We start from the raw sequence: 22,775 nt of genomic DNA on the forward strand, positions 1-22,775 counted from the left end.
GTGGATTAAAGCATTTAAATGGTCTTCATTAAAGCCCAATGGTCTTCCTGAATAGAGATTGATTTGGTGTTTTAAGTCCACTTTATGCACAGTAAGGCTAATTGGGACTGGGCCTAGTTTAAAGTGGGATCTGAACCACTATATGCCTCCACCGGGTATCGAACCCGGGACGATGCTACCACTACGCCATCGGGGAGGCCCATTCCTGAATATGGAGAATCACTCAAGTCAAAATTGCTATCTTTGAAATGACAAAACCATTTTCTTGCCCTGCTTTCCCCATTGGCATTCTCCCTGTATACAGCACAAATGTTTCAGTTGCCTCTGCTGCCATTCCATCTCTGTTAAACAAACAGAAGAATATGTCAAAAGTGTTAGATTTCTTCTATTTAACACTTTGCCCAAAATTGCACTAACTTTCTTCAAATCTGCAAAATTCAAGGCATATTCGTAAACACAACAGTGTGTCTCCAAATGACTAAAGTTAAACGATAAACTCCTAACACTGAGGTGTTGCCATACCAAATACAAATGCTACGTGCTTATGCAACTCAACCTAATACAAATTATTTCTGATACATGGAATGACTGGAAAGGCATAGGCTTATTAATAAATGTTTTAGTTTATTTTACTTTGCTTTTCTGCTACTTTTGGTTAATCGCAAATATGAAGAGTGATTATGAAACTTACTACTAAGGACACTCACAAAGAACCAGGAATATTTGAAATGACATAGCAGAATTGTGTACACCACTGTCATGATCGCATTGTGGTTGGTGGCCATAACCTTGAAATACTGCTGTACCTAATTTTACATTGTTAACACTGATTTGTCAATGTTGTGACACTAGTTTCCAAGTGTACAAGTATGCAACTCATACATGTAAATCATTGGCAATAAATGTCGCTACTCATTGTGTTAGCAGTATCACTCCCTGTCCATTAATATCAATTATAATTATTGATATTATATAATAATTATTTGTCATTCCTATGGATCACAATCAGTAACATGTTTCAGCCCATTACTCTTTACCCTGGACCCTATGACCCTAGGTTCCCTATCTCTAACTTGTCAGTTGTACATCACCTATTTCCTCTTTCCAAGTTTTCAATTAATCTCTCACACACACACACTCTCTCACTCTCTCTCTCTCTCTCTCTCTCTCTCTCTGTGTGTGTGTGTGTATGTTTATAGACAGGTGGATCAAAGTAAAAAAGGAAACACTCACCAGACACTGGAAAATTTTGAATTTTTGTGGCAGCAGCTTCAGCTGTAGAGAAAAGAATTACGGAAACAGACATGCAAGTTTGACCTGTATAGTTGCGAGGTCAAGATCTAAGTTATACATGGTACAGAAAAACATGGTTCTCTTCTCAGGCTTGCCAAAAACTGAGTGGCTTGGTATAATGTGGGAGGGAGGTGCAATATTTGGACAGGCGAGAGATAGCAATGGAGATGAGGGGGTTGGGAAGGTTACTGGGTGACTTTTGTTCAAGCCAGGGGGTATGGTTGCACTCCTGGCTGATATGTAGGCCCTCCCTATCTTTTACATCCTAAAGTGTTGATGAATTGGGGTAAAGGGTAGATTGTTGTTACCTGGAAGAAGTTGCTGCAGGGGATATTGTGGTAGTTGTTATGTATGGCAACAGGGAAGTCCAGGTTTTGGGTAGAGGAGCAGTGGTTGTTGATTCTGAGGTTGAGGGCTGTGGATGTTTTTTCCCGGTAGAAGCCACCACGGATGTTGCATGTGAGGATATGCATGCATATACTTATATGTAACATTAGAAGCTATGATCTTGGATGCAGAGATCATCTGAACATATTTTGTCCACCTTCAAGAACCCACTCAAATGGAATGGTAGTTGATGAACAACAAATTGTATGTTATATGAATCCACAATTGTTTTAGCAATACAAACACATACTAAAATTGAATAACTGGCCATTTATTCAGGGTAACCAAACAGTACAGTTGTTTTACATTAGCAGTAATGTGTTTTGTAATATTTTTACATGGAAAAAGCATACAAAATGAAACACACAAATGTGTTGGTAGTTTAGTTTTACATTGATTTCATGTATTGGAAATCATGAGTAGCCTCAATACTACTCAAAAAAATAAACAAATATAAATGATATAATTACCATACCAACTAATCACACACTGCCTGTTAAGAACTAAGACGTTATGATTACTGACTAACAAATTTTCCAATTTTAAAGTGTTTGCATGCACTTTAATAGTCTAAACTGTTAAAAAGGTGAAAGCAGTAATGTAAAATATACAGAGAGCTAGCCATGCTTGTTAATCTTCATTGGTTAAGGGAATTTCTCTCAGAAAGTGTACAAGGATGAAGAAATAATTTTTTATTTATAGTTATTCAGTCAAGTTACAAATGGATGCTGAAAAAACTTACTACACAAGCACACGCTGCTAAATAGAACAACTTCCCCATGTTTATGGCTTCTATCACTATAAGAACTCCATACATTTTATATAAAAACTGTACATGCATACAGTGTTCCCAAATATCAAGTAATCAATTCATTATGTGAACATCATTCACCACATTTTCATAATTCTGTCTTTTTCTTCAAGAAAATACACACTATCTGACGGTCCAGATGCACAACTTTCCCAAATACTAGATCACTCCACACACACTTGGTTCCTATTTGTTCACAGATTTAAAATATTCTTTGGAATCCTTAGGGTTGGGTTTGATAGTTTGACTGTCTGGTTTCCAGTTTGCAGGACACACTGAAAAACAGAAATAACGATGTACCATTTCAATTTTCAAATTCTACAATACACAGAAATTTTTTGTAACATTTCTATGACTTCATATTTGAATGATAGATTAATAAGAACTCACCATATCCAGCAAAAATGATGTTTTGGTATGTTACTTTATCGATGAACGAAGAGTGTTTTACTGATTCAGTATGTCTGTACATAGACAGAGTACACAATTCTGCCATTTTGTTTCAATTGATACAAATGTATTCCTGTTCTAAGGCAAAACCCATCTGAAACATGCAGGTTTATGAAATAGTTTCAATTTTATCTTCGTACTCTACGATATTGGGGAAAATACACTTATGCATGTAAAAGCTGAGCTTATATTGATAGCAGTGTATCAGCCGAAATATAATTAGAGATACTGGCTGATATTATTATGCACATGAAACATGCTTATGTTATCTGCTTACCTGTCTAATATTACCAAAGTTAATCAAATTTAATAAACAGGTATGCAGATACATAAGCACGCTTCATGTGTATATAAATATCTTACCATGTCTAAAGTCCCATAACATGAACCCGCTGCTACTTTACAGAGATTCATCTGGTTCGGGAAAATACCAATTGCCATTTTCTTTCATGGAGTCTAAATATCATAGAAATATGCAAAAGGGATAATTTTCATTATTTGTACAACAAAATTGTGGAGAGAAATGGATAATGTGATTAAATAATTATCTCATGAAATTATGAATATTCTAAAGAAAACTCAGGTAGATGGATATCATATAGTTCCAATTGGAGGGGAGGGAGAGAGTGAGAGAGAGAGAGAGAAAGAGATGTTAGGAGTAGTGATACTGGACCTTCATTAGCTTTCTATTGGACTATCAAATCAAGGACTGGACAGGGAAATAAATTAACAAAAAGTATCATGTTATTTAAACAAAAATTTGAATGCATACCTTCTCCATGCTCATCCACAAACTGGAAAGCTTTAATTAATCTTAAAACCTCTTCAACATTGCGACCTACTGGAAGATCATTAACTGTTATTTGTCGGACAATTCCCTGAAATGAGAAATAAATAATAATAAAAAAATAACCTATTGTAAGATAAAGTTCCCCATGCTCACTGCACCATGTCATTACACATACACATAAAATTAGAATTAGAAAGTTGGTTGAAACTAAGTTTAGTGTGTTATTACGCTGTTATGGATGCCTGGTAGAAGGTTCCAAACTTAATATTTTCTATCACATTTCTATCATTTTATTTACTTGTAAATAAATCACAGACCCTAACTTTCTAAATAGAAAACTTATCACACAAAATTAAAATAAAGTTCTATAGAAGTACAGTAGAGCGTCGATTATCCGAATGTCGGTCAACCGAACGACCGCTTAACCGAACTGTGTACTCGCTCACTTTCAGATATCTGTAATGAAAAAAGTACGTGACTTAGCTGCTCGTAAGCGTGTAGGCTTGCTTAGACAGACCAAAATAAAGGATTTTTTTAAACGTTAATTTTGTGTACTGTGTGTATTGTTCATGCACAATGCGTATGTAATATGTACATATTTTTGTTTAATAAACTGTACCACATACTATATATTCCTACTAAAGTTGCCTTTGTACGTTACTTTGTAATACATACTTAAAGAGATGCCTGTTTTTATGAATAAATTTACTGTACAGTACTTCTTTTTGGCAAATAAACATGTACAGTTCGATTATCCGAACAAACCAGTTTTCCGAACACCCATGTCCCCCAATTACTTCGGATAATCGACGCTCTACTGTATATGTGTACATATAAATAGGAAATTAAAATGTAAATTGATAATAAAAAGTTCTTATTAACACTCAATTTGGCACAGGTTTTAACCTTTTCAGTCCCAAGGCCATTTTCACAAGTAAGCCTCTCTGTCCCGAGCCGATTTTGAGCAAAATGCAGAGTTTCAATTAAATGAGTGTAGATCGGAGACTAATTGCCCTAGAGAGATGTGATATACCATTGTACGCGGAATGAACCAGATTTTCAGACTATATGAAATTTATGCAAATTCGGCATACATGTGGTGGGGAGGAGGGGGCTAACTCTTAAAATTCCAAAATTTCACACAAAAATATTTGCATTATTATCATATGACCAATGTAACTTGAGTTGTACCCCCAAAAGGAATGGTCGGCACGCCACTGATTCAAGCTTCAAAATGCAGCGGTACCTTGAAATGACTTTAGCTCAGAAACTAAATGCCCAAGAGATATGAAAGATATACCGTTGTACGCAGAATGAATCACAGATTCAGACGATATATAATAAATGCACATTCGGCGTACATATGGAGGGGGAAAGGGGGGAAATCCCCTCAAAAATACTTTCCTTAAAAAAAAGGTGTTTCCCCCCGCCCCCCCTGAAAAAATGTCAAAATGCAAAATTTATGCAAATTTGGCGTATATATGGAGGGGGAAGGGAGTAAACACCCAAAAATTATTTAAAAAAATTGTCACTTCACCCAAAAAATGTCCTCGCACTTGGTCACAAAACGACACCTACGCACAACATTCACGGACGAAAAGCTAGAACGAAGTGAAAAATGAGCACCGATTCTTGCAGCTGCTTTAAATTTTATTTTTAGACAATGCAGGGTAACCCCTGTTGCAACTTGTGCTAAAAAAAAGAAAGGTTTCCTTCAGCACGCTTCAAAATTCCATTCTCACAACACAGATTCAATAACCAGTCTTCCCCCCCCCCCCCCTGCTTGCGCCTCACGGAAAACTTTCATTTTGACATCGGATACTGATAAACAAGCTTCCTTCTAATGCAGTTCACAGGCGGGAGTGAAAAGCATTGCTTTAGAACAACAAAGCCGGTCTTCCTTTGTCGGCAAAAATTTGACCTTGAAAAGAGACGCAAAAGAGAAGTCCCTTTTCCCGCCTTTTCCCCTCCATTTTCATGAAGACAAAAAAACATTACTGTTAAATACATGTGTTAGGAACAATATATATAAAAAAAAAAATCGAAATTCTAGCCAAAAATAGAAACGTTATAAAGTAAAAACTACGACCTTGACACAGCGTCTCGATCGAGACGCTTGAGACCGTGAGGCTTACTTTTGGGTATCTCGATCGAGACGCTTGGGACAGAAAAGGTTAATGCCCCCAATGTTCTGTAAAGATTTGAAAACATCAAATTTCTGTTGCCAAATGAAACTGTTCCAGCAAGTTATATTATAAGTTTTAAAAATATTGACATATCTGTCATCAGCACTTGGAAATACTGATTTTAACAGTAAATAAACAATGAACACCTTAATCTGTTCATATATTTTAGGCTGAAGATACTGTTGTGCGATGCAAAACACATACCAGGTGTATAAGCTTAAATCTGCTGTTTTGTAGTCAGAAAAACACATGGTTTGTTCATAGAAAGCAACAAGAAATTTATTCAAAGTACTTGCCCTCGCGAGCTACACATTTTGCCCATCTCTCGGGCAATTTGTGGATACCACGCCAAAAAAAGTCCTTCTCTTTCGAGACAAACCACTCATCAAGCCATTTTCGGACGTCTGCATACGAATCGAAGTGCTGCTCAGCGAGGGCGTGGCCCATCGACGAAAACAGATGGTAGTCGGAAGGGGCCAGGTCTGGTGAATAGGCGGGATGGGGTAGCACCTCCCAGTTGCGTGTCTCCAAGTAGTTTTGGACCAGTCTTGACGTGTGTGATGGGGCGTTGTCGTGGAGGAAAATCAGCTTGTCATGTCTTTCTTGATAATCCGGTCTTTTGTCACACAGAGCACGGTGCAATTTGATCAGTTGTTGGTGGTAGCGGTGGGCAGTGACAGTTTCACCAGGTTTCAACAGCTCAAAGTAGACGATGCCCTGTTGATCCCACCAAACACACAGCATCGTCTTCCGGCCGAAGCGATTTGGTCTCGAGGAAGATGTTGACGGTTGGCCGGGATCAACCCACGATTTCTTGCGTTTAGGATTCTCGAAATATATCCACTTTTCATCACCAGTCACAATCCGATGCAGGAAAGACTTTCTTTTTTGTCTGGCAAGCAAGATTTCGCATGTGTTTTGGCGTCTCTCCAGCTGCCGATCGGTCAATTCATGCGGCACCCATTTTCCGATCTTTTGAACCTTTCCCATGGCACGTAGACGCATGGAAATGGCTGCTTGAGTAACACCCAATTGCTCGGCAAGCATCTTTTGCGTTTGGGTATCGTCCTCGTCCAAAAGAGCCTGCAATTGATGGTCCTCAACCTTCCTGGGCCGATTTTCACGCTTCTTGTCGCTCAGGTCAAAATTGCCGTCTTTGAACCGACGAAACCAATCCCTGCACGTTGTTTCCGATACAGCACTGTCACCATAGGCCTCCACAAGCATTTGATGCGATTCAGCAGCCGATTTCTTCAAATGGAAGCAGAAAAGCAGAGCTTCCCGCATATGCTCTTTTTCTGGCACAAAACTAGACATGCTTACCACAGGAACACTGTCTGTTGTTGTCTGCACCTGCTAACGATGTGCACTGATTTGTGTTGGCAGATGTCCAACTCATAAAAACACCAGGTATGGCGTGCTCATGGTAGCTTCATACGCTCACTAACGCCATCTATGAGCAAACAGCAGATTTAAGCTTATACACCTGGTATATTAACAAGATTAACTGAATTTATTAAGGAACTCATAAAACAACATAACACTTTACATTACAACGAAACTATGTTTTCCATTCCAGGTTCTGTTTTCACAAGACTCTTCTCTAGCAACAGTAGCTTGCTTCTTCTTTATCTAGGAGGCAGCCCTACATTCCTCCCAGAGTTACAAAAAAAAATAATTGACAATGGTAAACGTATCTGTCAGGGAGTACCTTAATCCTGGTCGATGTTCTAGGCACATGAGGAGTGTATCTTGGTCGTGGAGCAGCGTCAGCATCTTGGGGTTGATGGTCATAAACGTCTGGTTGAGGTGGGGTAGTTTCGGAATCCGAATTTCGATCCTCCACCGTGCCTTCTGGTCAGGGTGGACTATCACCATCCCAGGTTTCTGAATTGTTTTGTTATCTGTGTGTCCTGTGACGAATCCAACGCGAATGTACCACTCTTTGAGTTCCATCGGCAAAGTGCAGTTTGTAAAGGTGAGTTCCACCCAACCTTTCTACAATATCTGCCTCCTTGAAGTTAGGTGACAAGTGCTTTGGTGATTGAATCCATACGTTTTGGTAGGTGAAAATGTCCTGTATGGTTTGCTGTGGTTGCTCTTAGGCTTCAAAAAAAGGAGGAGCTTCTGTCCTCTCGGCATCTCTATTATGATCACCACGTATACAGTTCCACCATGTTCTTGGACTGAAGGTGAGGACTGAGGCTGCAGGAAGACTACGTTCCTCTCCCAACCGGGGATTCCTCAAAAACAGCAGGTACTCTGCTAACTTTGCATCGAACTGTGAAGAAGTCAGATGTGGAAGTTCATACAACACCTTCAACATGCCAGTCTTCACCTTGAGAACGTACCTCTCTGCTAACCCGTTGTTAGGACTGTGGTACGGCAGTATTGTGATGTGTTCAATCCTGAACTGTTGGCAAAAGGAACGTAACTTGAGGCTGATAAATGCCGGACCATTATCCGAACTATTGTTTGTGGAATTCCAAGAGTCGAACATGACTGAAGAATCCAGCGTATGGTCTCCGGTGTGTCTAAGGATGATACTGGCCAGACATCTACCCAGCGACTATAAGCATCCACAAGTAATAGGAACTTCCTCCCAGCCAAGCCAAGAAGAAATGGTCTACGTGGAGTCTTTGTCCTACAAATCTAGCTTCCGGCCACCTATTATCTGGACCTTTCTTGATCTACACATCACTAAGTGTAGATGATGCACTTGCCACCGTAGCGAGCTCACCTTCTACACAATGGGATTATCGGGTGCCGAAACCGTATGGAGAACCATCGAATATAAGCACAATAGGTTTATTTGGATCGAATGGTATTGTGGGTTGCGCTTCTTGTAGTTCCTTTAGAATGTTCCTAAATTCTTTGGATGTTTCAGTAGTCCATTTTCACGAAACATCTTTCTTCAAGAGAGAGAGGTAAGATGTGGTATCTTTGAAGCGAAATTGTGTATAAATCTTCGATGGAAGTTTAACATGCCGATAAAGGACCTCAACTGTGAGATGTCAGACGGTTCTGGACAGTCCAATATTGCTTCTAGATTCTTACGGGAAGGACTAATGACTTTTGAAGATATGCAGTATCCCAAGTATTCGACTTCCGGTGATAGAAAGGTACATTTGCTGAAGTTGGCCTTCACATTATGTTGCTGAAGTTTAGAGAGGACTAGAAGTGTCCTTTCATAGCATTATGTCAATGTATCTCCACCTACGATAACGTCATCAAAGTAAAATGCGACACCTGGTGTGTCTCCCAAGATTTTACCCAGCGTCATTTGAAAAATATTGCCACTAACTGTGATCCCGAAGCACAACAGTTTTATCTTAAAGAGTCCCAAATGTGTGTTCACTACAGTTATAATTTGTGACTTTTCTGACAAGAGAAGTTGGCAGTAAGACATTTGAAGGCCCACTACGGAGAAATACTGGCAATTCTTCAATTTAGAAAATATATCATCAGTGTTGCTAATGTTGAACTTCATATTTTCTGTCATCTTGTTGACAGTTGAACAAAAATCAACACACAGCCTCAAAGATCCATCTTTCTTGGTGACTGCCACAAGAGGAGATGCCCAATCAGAGTAGGTGATAGCCTCCCAGAGGCCTTGTTGTACTAGTTTCTCAATTTCAACTTCCACTTGTGCCCGCAAACCGTAAGGTGTATCATAAGCTTTCTGGAAAATCGGTACAGCATCTCTTCTCAAAGGTATGTCAATTATGTACGGTTCAATTGGTTTCGATAAATCACCATCGAAGACCGAAGCAAATTCATGTTTTATTTTCACCCGTAAATGTTGTGGTTGGTCATTTCCCGTAGGGACAACTAGCATAGAACTAGTCTGCTGTGAATGTAACAGTAATGTTCTCAGAATGCTTCTCCGGAAGCAGTCGTTGAAACTGCCGGGTAGCGATCATCCATCTCCTACCCCAACCAGCCAACACCTCTGTTCGCAAAAGATGGGAGAGGGCCTATATATCGGCCATGAGTGCAACCACTCCTCTTGGCCTGAACAAGGCCACCCAGTAATGAGCAACCCTCACCCACCCTCCCAAGGCCACCCAGTAATGCCCAACCCTCACCCACCCTCCCAACTCATCCTACACACTCACAGTTTACGACGAGCCTGGTGACGAAACAGTGTTGTTGTTTTTTTCGTTCTACGCACCGCTTCTTCTTCAATGGGGACCTGGCAACTCTGCAGGACCCCAACTTCCGGTTCCGTCTTCTGTTTCTTCTCACACCGATGATGCTATAAATTAGCGAAAATTTTGAATTTTCCTACTGTCCGGTGAGTGTTTCCTTTTACCTTATTTGATTTATATATATATATATATATATATATATATATATATATATATATATATAATGGATAAAAGCAAGGAGGGCCAAAAGGGCTAAGTAAAAATCAAATAAGGTAAAAGGTAACACTCACCGGACAGTAGGAAAATTCAAAATTTTCGCTAATTTATAGCATCATCGGTGTGAGAAGAAACAGAAGACGGAACCGGAAGTTGGGGTCCTGCAGAGTTGCCAGGTCCCCATTGAAGAAGAAGCGGTGCGTAGAACGAAAAAAACACTGTTTCGTCACCAGGCTCGTCGTAAACTGTGAGTGTGTAGGATGAGTTGGGAGGGAGGGCGGGAGGGTGGGTGAGGGTTGGGCATTACTGGGTGGCCTTGTTCAGGCCAGGTGGAGTGGTTGCACTCATGGCCGATATATAGGCCCTCTCCCATCTTTTGCGAACAGAGGTGTTGGCTGGTTGGGGTAGGAGGTGGATGATCGCTACCTGGAAGCAGTCGTTGAAACTGATGTTGTGGTGGTTGGTGTGGACCGCGACAGTGAAGTCCAGGTTGTGGGTGGAGGAGCGGTGGTTATTGATGCGGAGGTTGAGGGCCGTTGATGTTTCCCCCAGGTAAAAATCACCACAGATGTTGCAGGTGAGGATGTAGATAAGGTTTGAGGCATGGCAGGTCCCTTTGGGATGGAGGGTAAATTTGCCAGTGGCCGTGTGCACCTGGAGGGTGTGAGAAGTGATGAGGATGGGACAGGTCTTGCACCTGGGTCGGTTGCATTTATGGGCAGGGGGGTGTTGGATGTGTGGTGAAGGAGTGTTGTGGACCAGGATGTTTTGGAGGTTAGGGGGGCGTTTGAAAACCACCCTGGGTTTGTCGGGAAATATGTTTTTGGCCCTCCTTGCTTTTATCCATTATTATCCACTTTTGGTATGAATCCTTTCACGTATAACTCCTATCAACTGAACCGCCTGCGATCTCTTATTGTTTCCTACACCAAAGCTACGTCCCATGCACGCTTCCTGCACTCATGTTTGATATTAGGCCTAACACCCAAAAGCCTCACACCCAAACTGCCGTTTTCCGCCATGCCCCCAAGCATAAAACCCACGATTTTCCCACTAGCGAGAAATTTCGCTATTGAACTGACCCACGCCATGTACCGCTCCCAGCTAAATCGCGCCCGAGAACTGTCCATTTCTATCCAATCCCTTACCAAAATCCTGTTGCTGACCCCAGGTAACCACCATCACAAAATAGACTCCTTCTGGCACACCGCCCACTCCATTGCCAGTGATCTTAACACTAAACACCTCCAAAAACTCTCCAATCTCTGCCGTCAAGCTTTTCAGACTGGCTGCACCCTTCCCCTTCCACTGCCGCCAAATTTCAGTCCCACACCAACATGCCCGCTATTACCCGACCCCCCTCTACCATTGCCCACCCCTCCCACACCACCACAGACCCCCCCTGAAAACCAAAACTGCACTCCCATACATCGCACCTTGGGAAACAACCAGTCCACGGACAAACCCACCCCTACCAGATCCATGACCACCAATGACCCTAACCCACTCAAAAACAACCAGACTGTACTCAATTTATCCAGCCATAAACTGAGCACTGATGAAATAGCTGTTTTATCCAAAGGCCTCACCTTCTCCCCCACAACTCCCCCCAACCAATTCCGCCTACTTTTTGACATACACACATTTGCTCGCAGCCTCCGATGGCAACATTTCTGGGCCAAAAATCCCTCACTCCAAACTACTACCAGTGAAACCCACCCGAGCCTCCTTCAATTTAGCCCCCCCTCCTCCCAAGATCCACCCCCCCTGCCCACCAACCACCCCTTGGAAAGATACATCACTGCCGTCATTTCCACCACCTCTGACAGCTCATTCTTAAATAACTTTCACAACCAACCTAACCTCAATCCCCCCCAACAGAAAGCTCTCAGAAACCTCCGCAACAACCACAACATCAAAATCCTCCCAGCTGACAAGGGGTCCACCACGGTGGTCTTGAACTCTCAAGACTACCTGGCGGAAGCCAACCGCCAGCTGGCTGACCCCTCCACCTACAAACCCACCACAGTTGACCTATCCGCCGAACACCTCACCAAAATCCGGGACTTCATCCACACCCGCGGCCCACCTGAAGGCCTAACAGCTCGTACCACCGCCATGTTAATACCCGACAATCCCCGCACCCCCACCTTCTATCTATTGCCCAAAATCCACAAACCTGGCAACCCTGGCAGACCCATTGTGTCCAGCTATAACTCACCTACAGAACGAATCTCAGCCTTTGTTGACTCCCATCTCCAGCCTCTTGTGAAAGCTCTGCCCTCCTACCTCCGTGACACCAACCACTTCCTCCAGAAAATCAGCACCCTCCCACCATTGCCCCCAAATACCATCCTTGCCACCATTGATGTCACTTCCCTCTACACCAACATACCTCACTCCCATGGCCTCCGCTCCATAGAATTCTATCTCAATAGCAGACCCAAACCTCACAACCCCAGCACCAACTTCCTGACCCACCTAGCCCACCTTGTCCTCACTTGCAACAACTTCACCTTTGAAAACCAAAATTTCCTACAGATCCGAGGTACAGCCATGGGTACCAGAATGGCCCCATCCTATGCAAACCTCTTCATGGGCCAACTTGAGCAAGAGTTTTTGGCTACCCAACCCCTCCTCTGGCTCCGCTTCATCGACGACATCTTCATGCTCTGGACACATGGAGAACCATCCTTGTCAGCCTTCCTGGACCAACTTAACCACTTCCGTTTCCTAAAATTCACCTGGACCCACTCCCCCAACCAGATCACCTTCCTGGATGTGGACGTGCACATCGAGGGAGGACACCTGACTACCTCCATCCACATAAAACCCACCAACCACATGCAATACCTACACTTCTCCAGCTCCCACCCGTTCCACACCAAAAAAGCAATTCCATTCTCTCTGGCCCTCAGGGGACAGCGCCTGAACACCTCACCCACCTCCCGCCAGAATTATAACCTCCGCCTACACCAGGCCCTGGTTAACCGTGGATATCCCTCCATCCTGGTCACCAAGCAAATATCACGAGCTGCCTCACATACCACTACCACCAAGAAACCTGCTGCCACCAACCCACCTGCACTCATCACCCAATATCATCCCCACCTCAACAAAATCAGGCACACTCTGCACTCTCTTCTCCCAATCCTCCACAGTGATCCCGAAACCAAAAACATATTTCCCGACAAACCCAGGGTGGTTTTCAAACGCCCCCCTAACCTCCAAAACATCCTGGTCCACAACACTCCTTCACCACACATCCAACACCCCCCTGCCCATAAATGCAACCGACCCAGGTGCAAGACCTGTCCCATCCTCATCACTTCTCACACCCTCCAGGTGCACACGGCCACTGGCAAATTTACCCTCCATCCCAAAGGGACCTGCCATGCCTCAAACCTTATCTACATCCTCACCTGCAACATCTGTGGTGATTTTTACCTGGGGGAAACATCAACGGCCCTCAACCTCCGCATCAATAACCACCGCTCCTCCACCCACAACCTGGACTTCACTGTCGCTGTCCACACCAACCACCACAACATCAGTTTCAACGACTGCTTCCGGGTAGCGATCATCCACCTCCTACCCCAACCAGCCAACACCTCTGTTCGCAAAAGATGGGAGAGGGCCTATATATCGGCCATGAGTGCAACCACTCCACCTGGCCTGAACAAGGCCACCCAGTAATGCCCAACCCTCACCCACCCTCCCTCCCAACTCATCCTACACACTCACAGTTTACGACGAGCCTGGTGACGAAACAGTTTTTTTCGTTCTACGCACCGCTTCTTCTTCAATGGGGACCTGGCAACTCTGCAGGACCCCAACTTCCGGTTCCGTCTTCTGTTTCTTCTCACACCGATGATGCTATAAATTAGCGAAAATTTTGAATTTTCCTACTGTCCGGTGAGTGTTTCCTTTTACCTTATTTGATTTATATATATATATATATATATATATATATATATATATATATATATATATATATATATATATATTTATATCACACTATTTTTATAAGACTTAAACAGTTTATGCTTACTATGTTATGACATATTGCATCAAACCGACACGTTTATGATTGTACCAACAGTTTGTTGAAGTGAAAACTTCTTTCATACGAACTGCGCCATAATGTTGTGTGATTTAAAACACATATATTAACAAGATTAACTGAATTTATTAAGGAACTCACAAAACAATGTAACACTTTACATTACAACGAAACTACATTCTCCATTCCAGGTTCTGTTTGCACAGACTCTTCTCTAGCAACAGTAGCTTGCTTCTTCTTTCTCTAGGAGGCAGCACTACAGATACACAATAGCTATTGAAAGGAAGAATCATATCTGACAACTCACCTGTCTATCAATAATGAACAATCCTCGTAACGCATGGCCTTCTTTCTCCAACAATATGCCATAATCACTTGAAATGCTTTTATTATAATCGGAAAGAAGTGGATATTTTAAGTCTCCTAGGCCACCTTGCTGAAATGACAAAAAAAAAAAAAGAACATTATGTATAATCTTACTTTTTATTAACTTGAGTCAAACTTATTCATGCCAAAATCAAGATCGAACTCTTACATTACCCCAATGAAATTATCGGTTTCAAACTCTGTGCACACAACCTATGTTAAATTGTAATTTAAACAGCATGCTGATCATTTTGTAATCGTAGTGTTTCACAAATTTCTCACTTGCATCATCAGGCCAAATGGGGTACGAAGAAAAACACTTCCATTTTGCACACATGCAAAATATTTTTCTTCCTAGTCCATTGGGTCTGATGTTGCAAATGAGAAGCCTGTGAAAGACTGTTGTGATGTTTTTAAAGTTATAATAATGTATTATACATAATCTGCTTTACATGGATATTTAAGGGATAGGACAGAGTCAATGAAAACTATACAGGATATTTCAGTTCAGTCGTTTTGGATCTTTAGTACACATATTACAAAACAATACATCCATTGTTACTATATTAACAACCGAAGTTTGAAAAAGTATTTTGTTTCCTTTCGTTACCCCTTAATATTATGGGATAGATTTTAAAAATGGCTATAATGTCTAAACTACTGCATATTTTTAAAAAAATTAAATTCTATAGGTAAGAATGAGTAAAAAGCAATATTTTAAGCAACATACAACAATTAAAGGTTCAGGGAGCAAAGGCCTGATGTTTGAAATTTGCCTGGGGCACATGGCAGAATTGAGATGCCATTTCTTTCCAAAAACTATATACTATATTTCAGTTGTCTTTTTTGTTTAGAATACATCTAAAGGTATTACATACTCGAATTACAAAGCAATATATCCATTGTTACTATTATTAACAAGAGACATTTGAAAAGATCCTTTGCTTCTCTTTTGTTACTATGGGATAAATTGAAGATAACTCCTCAACCACTGCATCCTTTTGAAAGATATAAAATGTACATATAAGAACGTGTACAAAGCAACATGCAACATTTTAAGCAATGTACGACAATTAAGGGTCCTGGGGGGCAAAGGTCCGAAGTTCTAAATTTTCCGTTCTTTTCCCCCAAAGCTGTGGCACAGGCTTTCATAACCTGATAGAGTGGTCTTTTGTCGTGCTTCCCTGCAAATTTGGTCCATTCAGTGTCCCTAGGCTGACACTAGAAGCGAAATTCTGGATATTGTTTGGTAAGCTGGCAACACTGCTCTTTTATACAAAATTACTATTTTTAAGGCAAAAAGTATCAGTCTGACTTCAACGAAACTTTGCATGGTTGTAGGAATGTACCACCTCTACACACTACATTTTTTCATTCATTTCAGTCTATTAAGGGACATGGGGGCAATTAAAAAAAAATCAATTTTCTTCTTCTTCCTTTAACACTAATTATTGGAGGCAGGATGTATAAATTTTACTTTTTACGTCTACTATAAGCCCTGTCTTTAAGAAAGAAAACAAAACAGATATCATCTCTCTACGAGAATTAGTTATCAAGTTAAGTTTTTTTGTACTTCGTGGCAAGGCATCGGCTTCTCACGAGAGGCTCAGTCTTCTAAAGGTTAATCAATTAGCCATTCACGTTTTACATTAGACTCGCGGAATATTTATTTTTCAGTAATGGAAAATTTTATATTGGTGTAAGAGAAAATTTCATATTGGTGTATCACTATTTTTAAATTGATACTTTTTTTGTTATTTTTTAATGTATTTATGACAACTTCATGTAAATCTATGCCAATGAATATTAGCAATGTCAACAACAATAATTACTGCTGAATTATCACATTGAGCAGATAACAAACAGTGCCACTTACATCCCTTGGGGTGTTGATCCATGCCAAATGACTGAAGTGTGAATCTGTTGAAACTCCCACCACATGCGCATCCAGCCTTTTGAACTCCTCCATTCTATCACTGAAGGCAATTAGTTCTGTTGGGCACACAAAGGTACTGAAACGAAAGGAAAGTATCTTTAAAATTCATAGTCTTTCTGGAAGACTGCATGAATTCTATTGCACAATACATGACATATTGGATACAATATAGTGCCAAATCTCCATTACAATATTTTCCTGGGTTTTTCATATCTGCATTATAAATTCTTAAGCAGGAGGTGTCAGTACTTTGGTTATTTAATGTCACTTTTTTTAATGTTTTGAGGCTAATCACAACAATGAAGATGAATGATGCTTAGATGAAAGAAGAAGCACAATAGAATATTCATGTCTTGATCAGAACTCAGACTTGCAACCTGTCTTGACTCAGAATCATGAGTCAAACCCTCAATGAACTCAGCCAGAAAGGTAACCCATGAAAATGTTTATTTTTTATTTTGAAAATTGTTTTTGTCAGTGCAATATTTACAATTTACAAGGGAGAATCAAAGTGAAAACTTTAAAAGTCCGACAAAAATTACAGGACAGACTGTAAACAGCTCAAATTTGCATGAGGCATCGACTGTTATTTACAAAAGGACTTCAAGGCTGCAACACTGATCAAGTGAGCTTCACACTTTTTTTTTTGTCATTTTAAAGATAGTGCTTCCTGCATATACATGCACCAGCGAAAAGCAGTGCTTTCTTACCCTCTGGAAGCCTAAAACTTATAGACATTCTAAGGCATATTAAAATTCAATATCTCTATGCATGGTTATCATGTCAGCAAGTTTTCCCAAATAATCTGCAGGTCATAATCTAAAATGGAACACAAGCAAAATAACCTGCACAGACCCGGGACTCCTGTACACCGTACTGCCATGTGGAGGGGAGGGGCAGAGTGGAGCATGCTTTCTTATGGCCTGACCTGAATGGAGGAAGGGAAAGGTTTTTGACTTTCAGTTTACAGGTTTGGATCCTTGTCATGTTATGGATGTTCTATTGTGCTTGTTGTTCAATATAATCATCATTCGTCTCACTATTGTAACTAACTAACTAACTAAACACATTAAGTAGCCAATAAACTGAGACCTCTGACTTAAGAATTTATAATGCATGAAAATATTGTAATGTAGCTTTTTCTAAGGGGGAAGGGGTAGGATCCAAGAATATGAAATGTTAAAGGAGCAAAAAAATTGGGGGCCGTTGACCCACTGTATGCCCTCAAGAATTATGTTCATTTTTTTTTAAATAAACAGATTTCGATGTTTTACGTAATATAAAATTGGTTCCAGCATGCAGAAGACACAAATAATGGATATATTTGATCCCAAAGTATGGCCTGCGTCAGGAAAAACCTGCCATTTCGGAGTCCCTTTGCTGCTTTTTACGAGCAAAAAACTGTTTGTTTGCACAAATACTAAAAGAACATGTCAAAAATAACTATCAGTCCCAAACCTAACAATTCTACCTGCTGTTCTGCTTCATGGTAAGGTAACACGCTAAGGTAAGAAATGTAGTTTACTTCACAATAAGATATTTCCGTGAGCTAAAAACAACTGAAAGCATTCATAAACAACAAAAATCTTCATAAACAAAGCAAAATATTTCACTTTCTCGATGAGGTACAGAGGGTCAAGATTACCGAATATTGTTTCATCATCCCTCAGCTTCATACTTACAAGTCAAGAGGGTAGAAGACCAGAATCAGGTATTTTCCTTTGAAGTCACTTAGTTTAATCTCATCAAAGTCATAATCTACGACTGCAGTTCCACTGAAATCTGGAGCTGGCTTCTGAACTTCTGCAGCAGCAAGAGCTGGGCCTTTGGAAAAAGAAAACAAAATAAGTGTACATATCAAGTACAGACTGGCCAATTATCTAATTACATGTGATTCAAGGGTGCAAATTAATAACTTATTTCAGATAGCCACATTGGTGCATGAGCTCATCAAGTGGTCAACTCTGATCTCTCCAGCAAATTTTTCCAGGTCAGAGTCCCAGTCTGGGTGCAGGTATTCTTTGCGAGAGGCCTTTCATCAATTTCATCCTCATCCTCACCATCGCGATTAGCCGCAAGTGGCAGGAAAGTAACACTAATAATCCAGTAATAACCGAAATACAATTTATTTCCGATGTACTGATAGGAAGACATAGGATTATTAATAAATAAACTAATACACATTGATGTTTATGCTAATTGAAAGAAACCTATGACTGACTAGTGAGTGATAACAAATCCAAATGCATACATCTACATTGTATTGCTTATTTTATGTGCAAAATAAGGATTCAAACAGAGATCTTGTTCTGTTTTTGAAGATGGCAGGAATTTTTCCATACTGGAAAAACTAGTTAGTCTTGTGACCATCAGAGATATTTTTTTTTACTTTTATCATGAAATATACTTCTATAATCCCATAAAACTTGTATATTTTCTATGTATTTGTCTGAATATTAATTTTAAGGCTAGCCCATAATGGTTCCGATTGTTTTATGATTTTTTCAAATTCTCCTAGCAGAAAGATTATTATTGTAGAATTTTGGAAATCGTTGTTACACGAAATTTGAACCTTCCTTAAGGTAATAAGCACAGTTTGGACAAGATATTCTCCGTTGACAAGCGACCGTAAGTATCGTACACTAGTGGGAATGAATGTAGAAGTAAATTGGAACCTTAGTAGAATGCATATAGGGATTTTATTTTAATGCTAAGAGAACCAAACCTGACCTGCCTAACAAAACCACGAAAGCATATATTGAACAAAATCTTAAGTAATGGCTAAAACTCTACAGTATGTGTCAACACGTAAATTGAAATCGAACCATGTAAAAATTGCATTCATATCATGATGAAATCACAATAAAACAAAAGGAACTTGGGTAATTTTAAATTTCATAGTGTTGAAGTAAATTTGAATATATTAGCAACAAACTATGTCTGATGGTCACAGGAGTAATGAGGACATGTCCTTAAGCTAAAATCAAAGATGAAGAAAAATATGTGCATTGGATATCCGAGAGTAGTGGGTCTGATTTGAAGCAGTCTCACCTGTATGAAATGTTTTAAATATCTGGGTTGCTATCCCTGCCCTTGGAACAACCTGAAAAGAAAAAAAAAAGAAATCTATAATAGCACCAACTCTAGGTAGTCATGGACACATTTCAAACCCAAAATAATGAAAATACGAGGAAACATATACTACAGAGCTTATGTTCAACATCTTATAATTTAATATTTTTTCACATTGTGTACCGGAAATGTCCATCAAAAGTAGTGGGGAAAGGAATCATTATAGCTGGTTGAGAAAAGTAATTCCAGATTGTTCTAGTTGTGTACCTGCATGAGCGTGTGTGCATGAAACAGTATAAAGATGGAGGTGGAGAGAGGTTCTGAAAGCAGTATGACATAGGGAAGAGGAATAGGTTCAGATGCTTATGATCAATTTGGTAATTGTCTGTTATATCGGAGACACATTTCTATTGGATATTTTCAGTTTTAAATGGTTCGTACTTACCAATTGTGTATTGCGGAACATAGTTGAAGGTGCCATTATGCTTTTTACACGAAAATAACTTCGATTTTTCACATTACGAGTAATTCTTTTGGGTACTTTCTTGCATTGCGGAACATACAATATGGTGTGCACAGCTGTGGATCATCACGCATCATGCTTGTGTTTTGTCGATTTGGAGTGGGTATGCAGTGTTTCAACCTTCATAACCGAAAAATACCTACTTTCGTGTTCATTATGTCATCACAAACCATTGACTGATAGCCCTAAAAACCATTCACGATAGCCCCACGAACCATTTCCGGCAAGGTTAGGTTGGGTTAGGTAAGCACAGTTAAAAAAATAAAATTCTGGTAACAAAAAAGGCATGTTTGGAAACACTGGTGAGACCGCATGACTTTCGACGCTCACGCCATCTGCAGGCACATAATGTAAACAACGGCATAATGTTGTCGCTTTGCACAAAATGCAAGTTTATTATATCAAAAGTGCTCATTTCTTGTTGTGCAGCATTCTACGGTGAGAAAATACCTCCAAGAACTTTCAAAATACTACAGAAACTAATTTCCGTAAGTAGTTTCTTCTATCGTGAATGGTTTTTGGGGCTATCCGTCAATGGTTTGTGATGACATAATGAACATGGAAGTAGGTATTTTTCGGTGAAGAAGGTTGAAACACTGTATACTCACTCCAAATCGACAAAACACAAGCACGACGCGTGATAATCCATGACGCAAGCGGGACAAGGAATACAAATAATGACTCGTAATCTGAAAAGTTGACACTATTTTATGGAAAAAGGCATAACTTCACCTTAAAGAATCCGTACTACTTTACCATACCGGAGACACCTATCAATGATTTATTTCGCAATTTTTTACATTGCGGAACATTTCTTTATGTGAAATAATAAATTTCTAATGAAAATAATGTTCATTTCTTACATTAATGAGTACTTACTGTTGTTCCTTATTTCCCACAAACCATCCACGGGTAGCCCCAAAAACCATTGATGTTGGCCCAAAAATTCACGATAGCCCCACGAACCATCAGGGGGACGACGTATGCCTACTAGGTTAGGTTAGGTTCCATTAGCACTCCTTTCGTTCAATTTAGCATATACGGACATCGGAATTACAAATTCCACGGCATCTTCCACACCCGCCAACAACTTGACGACGCATCCTCGACACGTCATCTTGTAGCAGCAGCAATAGCACGTATTGTGCTCTCGTGCAGAAAGTAAATGGCGGCAACAGCAATAGCGCATCGGAAATAGATTTTCGTAGAAAACCACATGCATTCGCATTAAAATGGATCAAAACTACATTCCCCAACATCAACAACGCTACAGAAAATGATTTGTGTAAGTACTTTCTCCTGTAAATTTGAAGAAATCCGTCTCCGGTATAGTAAAGTGTTACCAAAGAATGTTCCGCAATGCAAAATAGGCAAGTATCAATGCTAAAATTAACGAAATAAACGAGTGAGAGGTGTTCGGGCGAGATCGCATATTTACCGAGTAGGTATAGCTACTGTAGGCATAAATGCATGGCCAAGATTTTCTGTAGCGGAGTACATTAAAAGTAACAGTTGATTTTCATTAATTGTCAAGTGATAGGGAAACCAGAACACAACTATAATAAAAGTAATAACGCGATTATATGGAGAACTGCATCAGTCCTATTGAAAATACAGTGTGCACATAAATCAGAATAACAAAATTTCTCACTTTTGTAATAAAACTTCTCAGAAGACTAGCCATGTCTTGACTTGTATTTATACTACTTTTGATGTTTTGAATATACGGCAAGCAGATGATTTGCAGTTGCAGCGATCGGCAACTTTCGGGATTGTAATCTGTGTCGGAGGATGAAACGAATCACAGATTATTACATACGGGAGGGGGGAATCTCCATTATCGCACAACATTTGAGCAACCTTGCGTTCTGACGTCACTGGAGAATGCTTTTTAATTTTACGATGACGGGATTTTTTTTAATCTAGGGATGTGTGGGTGGGACCCAGAAAAGTCGTTACCGGTATCTGAAAAAAACTCCCGTCCCGAACTCAACTTCGGAAATTCATTTCAAATTCAAGTAAATATGTAAATATTATTTTTTTTCGTACCGACTTTTGGGAATCTCGCTCACGACTTCGGAATAGTCGACTCGTTCTATTCGATACTATCGATATTTCGTTTTGGATTTGCTTGCACTTGCGGGTGTTTTTGAAATTTTGGATGAACAATTCCGGACGTTTTCTTTCTATTTGGATAGTGAGATGTTAAACACAATGGAGGAGTCTAAGCAAGACAATATGAATTTCCTGTACCACTACCAGCTACTTAGGTTTAAACAGAAAAGTGTAATAAACGACCCTTTTCAAGTGTGTGATATTGAGAGGAAATGCACTGCATTAGCTTACGGAAATTCACTTTCATCGTAAGTATATTGTCAAAACATGTTCATAAGAAGCAGTAAATTGTTTTTTGGTAACAGTTCTTTATATCGGAGGGCTAGACTCTGGTTTACGTCCTTCTTGCCCGTTTACGTCTTTCTTACGCACTCCTCCTTGCCCGTTTACAAAACCGTGCTAGCAGACAGCCGGCG

At 40.2% G+C, this 22,775-nt stretch overlaps 2 protein-coding genes across 3 annotated transcripts in view; one reads left to right on the forward strand and one right to left on the reverse strand.

The window, feature by feature from the left end:
- Positions 1-1,930: 1,930 nt before the first annotated feature.
- LOC145991133 (peroxiredoxin-2-like) lies at positions 1,931-22,027 on the reverse strand. Its single transcript, XM_083126911.1, has 7 exons — positions 21,896-22,027; positions 19,701-19,752; positions 18,332-18,473; positions 16,590-16,725; positions 14,655-14,783; positions 3,714-3,819; positions 1,931-2,766 (listed from the first exon to the last, which is right to left on the reverse strand). The coding sequence occupies exons 1-7, from the start codon at positions 21,926-21,928 to the stop codon at positions 2,678-2,680; spliced, it is 687 nt and encodes a 228-aa protein (XP_082983037.1). The 5' UTR covers positions 21,929-22,027; the 3' UTR covers positions 1,931-2,677.
- Positions 22,028-22,383: 356 nt separating this feature from the next.
- The window catches only part of LOC145991132 (fidgetin-like protein 1), a 74,011-nt gene continuing 73,619 nt past the window's right edge, over positions 22,384-22,775 (forward strand). For both annotated transcript variants that reach the window (XM_083126910.1, XM_083126909.1), the window contains exon 1: positions 22,384-22,607. In XM_083126910.1, the coding sequence (XP_082983036.1) occupies positions 22,447-22,607 (161 nt within the window). In that variant the 5' untranslated portion in view covers positions 22,384-22,446. The remainder of the gene's footprint in view (positions 22,608-22,775) is intronic.

Source organism: Lepisma saccharinum, chromosome 8 (assembly GCF_977018435.1).
Source record: "Lepisma saccharinum chromosome 8, izLepSacc3.1, whole genome shotgun sequence".
In the NCBI taxonomy this organism is placed as follows: Eukaryota; Metazoa; Arthropoda; class Insecta; order Zygentoma; family Lepismatidae; genus Lepisma; species Lepisma saccharinum.